This window comes from Elaeis guineensis, chromosome 12 (genome assembly GCF_000442705.2).
Source record: "Elaeis guineensis isolate ETL-2024a chromosome 12, EG11, whole genome shotgun sequence".
Taxonomy (NCBI): Eukaryota; Viridiplantae; Streptophyta; class Magnoliopsida; order Arecales; family Arecaceae; genus Elaeis; species Elaeis guineensis.
Genome location: NC_026004.2, coordinates 12,060,721 through 12,065,986, shown reverse-complemented (window position 1 = coordinate 12,065,986; position 5,266 = coordinate 12,060,721). Strand labels below are relative to the sequence as shown.

Genomic DNA, 5,266 nt, shown 5'->3' with positions numbered 1-5,266 from the left:
ATTGATCTGGAAACAACCAAATCAACTATCAAAAAAATAACACCACCCTTTTCGCAATGGCAACCATAATAATATAAAATTTTAGACAGGATGAAATATTATATGAGAAAATCTACCTTTCTTCAAACATTTAAAATAAGAAATGGGCTGTGTGTAATTGTTTGGTATTATCTGTTCGAAGTAAAAGATAATACCAGCACCTAAGCAGCGGATCCCATGAAATTGCTTGATATTATCGAGTCCCAGCGCTCTATATTCTGGCTGTCATCATTTCTCTTGGAGTAAGCTGGCCGTTATCCTTTCAACAGCATAAGAAACTGCAGCTCATTTAGATTTCTGAAGCTTGAGCGCGCTACAAGGATCATGGCAGTCCCAAATGAACATGCCTCTTCATCAAAGGGATAGGACCATAGAAGTCAAAACACCTCTTTATAATATATAAACTCCTCTTAATTTGGGAATTAATTATGGCATTACACATGAAAGTGGAGGTAATGCAGCTAAAATAAGTGCAAATTATCTAGTTAATTTGCACTTCTCTATTTACAAAATGAACACCAGCTGTTTCAAATTAACCTCAGCTCCTTCCACCTCCCCTCCTCTACATCCAAGACCATGCCCCTCTTAACATGAAAAAACTTGTAAGCTGAATCCATGCATAATATTTGTTGCATAAAATTTCTTATAATATCTCCATGCTTCAATTTCAGAAATTGAGCACACTGGCATGGTAAGGAGACCATGGATCCATCCATGGGCTTCTAAGCTGAGTCAAGAAAGGATCCTGCATCCACTCTAACCCATTATACTTAGGAACCTCAAGCTTAGGCAGATTGATTGATCGAGCCGACTCCGCAAATATCTCGACCTCAGTCTCTTTTCCTACCTCCTCCTTAGCCTCCTTGACACCTCCATCATCATCTACAACCATCCATTTTTGTAAGCTCTCCTGATCTGATGACAACACTGAGTCCACTATCAACTTAGAATTCGGCGATGCCATTGCGGCTCTTTGCTCCAACTCCTTCAATGATGTTGCCTTTCGGTAGATCTTGCACAAAACAATGTCTGCCTGAAATTTTTGACAGTGCATGTTACTTAGTTGACGTACAGCTTTTCTAAAAAAAAAGTAAAATAAAATGGAGCATGATGAGCCATGTGATGATGATCGGATGGTAAGATGGTACCGTGGGTGGGGTGGTGGGATCAGGGAGGCGGTATTCATTCATGACCCAATCAGTCTTAGAGCCACGTGGTGCTCGGCCTTCGTAGTAAACTAGGGTCTTCTTGAGGCCGATGAGCCGCTTCGGATCAGCCACACTGCGGATTGGCCGGTCTGAACCAGTGGCTTTCCAAAATCCATGTTCCGTCGTCCGATTTGGCCGCCCACCATTGGATTGCTTCCGGTCCCTTGGCACAAAGAAATACCACTCTCTTTCTCCTATCCTTGCCAGCCCTGCCCCCATAATATCCCATTAAGATACATTGGAAAAATTGTATACAAGAAATAAGATACTTCATTTCGTTCAACACAAAAAGAGAGACATGTATATAGGCTTTGGTTTCCTCTACGGTGATTATGGAAATTTTTGAACATCAAGATATTATAGGTGGGACAAGGAAATAAGTTGTACGGGGCTTTAAGCAATATATAAGTTGATTGAAAATGAAGCTGCCTGATAGAAGCATGCATGTGATAATATCATCAATTTATGCATCACATAGGTCAGCCATGAAGTGGTTCTAATAACTACATGAGGTACAATGCTTTAGATTGCAGATCCTTTCTCCACTAATATAGCAACCAATTACGATGTTGGAAAAACCCAACCTTATGTCACATTCACCTATCCATAGTATATGGCAGAATCCTTAATTGAGTACCAATAAGAAGCAAACCTCCGGCAAGCTTTGCCTTATTTATCATCCATGCATGCCCTTCATAAGAATTGTGTGATCTACTGAATGTTTAGGAAGTTGTCAGTGAGATTTTCATCTTGGCCAAGATCTTGACTTGATACGATATATAAAACACCTCACCACCTATTATTTCCACCAATTTTAATTGATAAATTCCTGAGATGTTGTTTATAAAGATATAAAGATATCACCCGCTATTCTTATTCACTCTTTCATTTTCTATACTAACTTTTTAATTTAAAAAAAAAAAATTAAAATCGATGTCTGTATATTGTTTCTAAACTATGCTTTACCATATGGGCAAGATTAACCATGAATCGATGCAAAATTGTGAGCCCTTCGACTTGTTGGTTGGCCACGTTGAGGCAGCGCAGAATAGAGGCTTAAATATATTGATAGGCTGTGCAACTCGAGAGAGAGAGATCTATAGAGAGAGAGAGAGAGAGAGAGAGAGAATACCAGGTAGTTCCCAAGGATCATGGCGGTAGAGATTGAGAGTGCCAATGATGTCAATCTGGAGCTTCTTACCCTGAACTGCTCTTCTAAGATAGAAGTCCAGAAGCTCCTCCTCTGTAGGATGGAACCTGAACCCGGGAAGCTCCAGCCCTGCTCCACTTTGTTCCATACTATTACTCTCTCTTCCTTCTGTGCTCATAGAGAGATTGGCAGACTTATGGACCTTAGGCCAAGAGCTCCCCAATTAATCCCTCTCCTGTGGCCAAGAGAGCGGAAGGCATGAGTGCTTATATATTGCCGAGGCTCAGAAAGTCCGGATGAGGAGAAGACAAAGAAGCAGCGGGTGGGCCCACAAAACCCTGAAGCTTGACTTTTACCAGCCGAGAGAATGCCAGACGGGATGATTTTTTTGATTTGTTAATCTTAATTAAATATTAGTTGGTTGGCTGAAGGTTTTCTTAAGCTAATGTTATATGTGAAGCCAGCATTCCAGCGTTTACCAGGTTATTGGTCATCTTCCTCCACATTCGTGCTCGAATAAGAGATTACGTGGGATCTGATCTTTGAAGACTAGTTCCTGTGGATTTTAAATGGAATAAGAAAAAAATAGTTCAAGTAACAGCGAATGGATGGAGTTGATTTTGTCACCTTCTATTCAGAAGAAATACCGATAAAATCTGTTATGGTTCTAATAATATGAAAGACATCAATAGTTTCATATAAGTTATGAATCAAAAAAAATTTGTATTTATAAAAAAAAAAATTATTTTTCAGATATTTTTAAAAAATAAAATCGTAAGACTCATGAATTAGAGCCGATGGATGGACCTTTTGTCCGCAACAATGATGCATTAGGAAAGGATGAGATCCACCTTGGTTTTCACATGGGAGTCCCCCAAAAGAATCCTTCTTATAGAATTTTTTTTTAGCTGCGTTGTTAACTACCCTTGCCGCTTTTTAATCATCAGAATCCAGTGTACCAAGTCAGCCAGTCCCTGGTCTCATAAATTATAGTTAGGAGAATCTTCAAGTGATGACAGCCAGATCGTAGCACATGTATTCAATAATATTTTCATGCTCTCCTTGTGACTTGGATGTTACTTTTTGTGTGCTTATGTGAGGTAATGGCAAAGAAAAGGGTTATCCCCCGTTATCTAAGCATCATAAAAAAAATCGAACGCGAATCCTCTGTGATATGTCCACTGCACCGTGGCGTGCGGTGCGCCCATGGATGGATGCCTTCCATTATCGATGGACGGCCGCACATGAGCACGGGCTCTGCATATTGGCCATTCTACGACGGACGGCATCCCTGAAGAGTCATGCACGCACTGTAGATAGAGATAAAAATAATTTGAATATTGCTCATCTGAATTTATTTTTATATCCGAATCAATTTGAAGATGGATTAAAATTTAAAAATCTGACTAATATCTGTATCCGTAAAAAAAAAATGGATATGAATATGAATAGACAACTATCCGATCCATATCCGAATCTCTAAATCTACATATAACATTATATATATGATTTTATATGGTACTTATTAATTTTTTTAAAAAATATAAAATTATATAAATACGTTCACTTGATTTATCGTGCTTGATTTATCATTTATTTAGTAATATTTTTAATTTTATAGTTATAAAGTTTAACTATCTATCTTATATTTGTAATTATATTCATATTTCTAGTTTCTGAATTGTATCCGTATCTATTTAAAATAAATATGAATATAAATTTTACATTCAGATAATATCTGCATCTGTGTCTATATTTGTTAGATAAAACAAAATATAGATATGGATATACCGGTATCTAATTCATATCCGATTCAACCTTAATTGTAGAGGATCCATTCCCTAAAAAATAGAAACACACTTTCAAATTGGAGAGTTAGGCTGCCATAATGAGATTTTAAAATCGGGATATCTTTCAAATAGATAGGAATGCCAACTAAACAAAGGCCAGCAAACATCATCGCATAAGTTTGATTTCAAGATCTCTTTTCCATGGGGAGGAATGCTAATTGTTGCTGAAATAAATGACTAAGATAATATAGTGCAATTAGATTCGTTCGACACATGATCCATACGATGACTCAGGTGCATTCAAAGATTCTCTGAGACATTCTGGTTGGAACCCTCGGGCCAACCTAAAAGATAGGATGAACACATCAAAAGCAGTTGATTTCTATAGCTGAAGTCTCTCAGCTCAACCCAACGCCCTGTCAACTCATGCCAAAAATAGTTTAACCCTTTCACCTAAATGTGTATGAGGCATCAGTAATTCCACCATGTGCCAGGTGATTATGGTACTTCCCTAGATTGTTATGCTACGTCAGTAGGTTAGTATAATGCGATCCTAAATTTGTTGGGATTCGACTTGCTGAAGATTCAAGATTTCAACTATAATAAATAGATATTGTTGTGGCCAATCCTCTCATCGTCAGATCGTCGGAAACAAGTGCCTGCAAAAGAAAGTCCGCACTGACCGGAGGCGGCTCCGGCGGGGACCCTCCGACGGTCAAGTCAGAGAGGAGACTAGGCAACAGTGAGAAGAAAGCAAAGAACTCAACGAGAGAGAGAGGGCAAGCCTGCGAGTTTTTCCCCGAGCCTCTGGCACTGTAGCCTTCTCCGATATATATAGTGGAGCGTAGTATGGCGCCGTCATTAATGGCGCAGACAATTGAGGAATTGTCAACTCACTGTAGACTGTCATAGTCGCCGTGAAAGTGTCACGTCGTCGTGGGGCTGTCAAATCACTAGGGTTGACAATGCCCTAGGCGGGATAATGCCCTTAGACGGCAGCGCCGCATGCTGCTGTCAGGACTGACAGTCTCTGACAGTAGTACGGCGATCGGAGGAGTCGACCGACCTTAGGTCGGTAG

At 39.4% G+C, this 5,266-nt stretch overlaps 1 protein-coding gene across 1 annotated transcript; it reads right to left on the bottom strand.

Annotated features, from left to right (window-relative positions):
• Nucleotides 1-412: 412 nt before the first annotated feature.
• LOC105055179 (NAC domain-containing protein 22) lies at nucleotides 413-2,630 on the bottom strand. Its single transcript, XM_010936928.4, has 3 exons — nucleotides 2,380-2,630; nucleotides 1,188-1,456; nucleotides 413-1,072 (listed from the first exon to the last, which is right to left on the bottom strand). Exons 1-3 carry the CDS (start codon nucleotides 2,573-2,575, stop codon nucleotides 707-709), a joined length of 831 nt encoding a protein of 276 aa, XP_010935230.3. The 5' UTR covers nucleotides 2,576-2,630; the 3' UTR covers nucleotides 413-706.
• Between the last annotated feature and the right edge of the window lie 2,636 nt (nucleotides 2,631-5,266).

Bases quoted from the DNA above. Each gene is read 5' to 3' on its own strand.
- LOC105055179 (XM_010936928.4), bottom strand. From the start codon at position 2,575: ATGAGCACAGAAGGAAGAGAGAGTAATAGTATGGAACAAAGTGGAGCA. The intron at 1,457-2,379 runs GTATTCTCTCTC...TTATGGGGGCAG, and splicing joins TGATCCTTGGGAACTACCTG to GGCTGGCAAGGATAGGAGAA. The intron at 1,073-1,187 runs GTACCATCTTAC...CAAAAATTTCAG, and splicing joins ATCCCACCACCCCACCCACG to GCAGACATTGTTTTGTGCAA.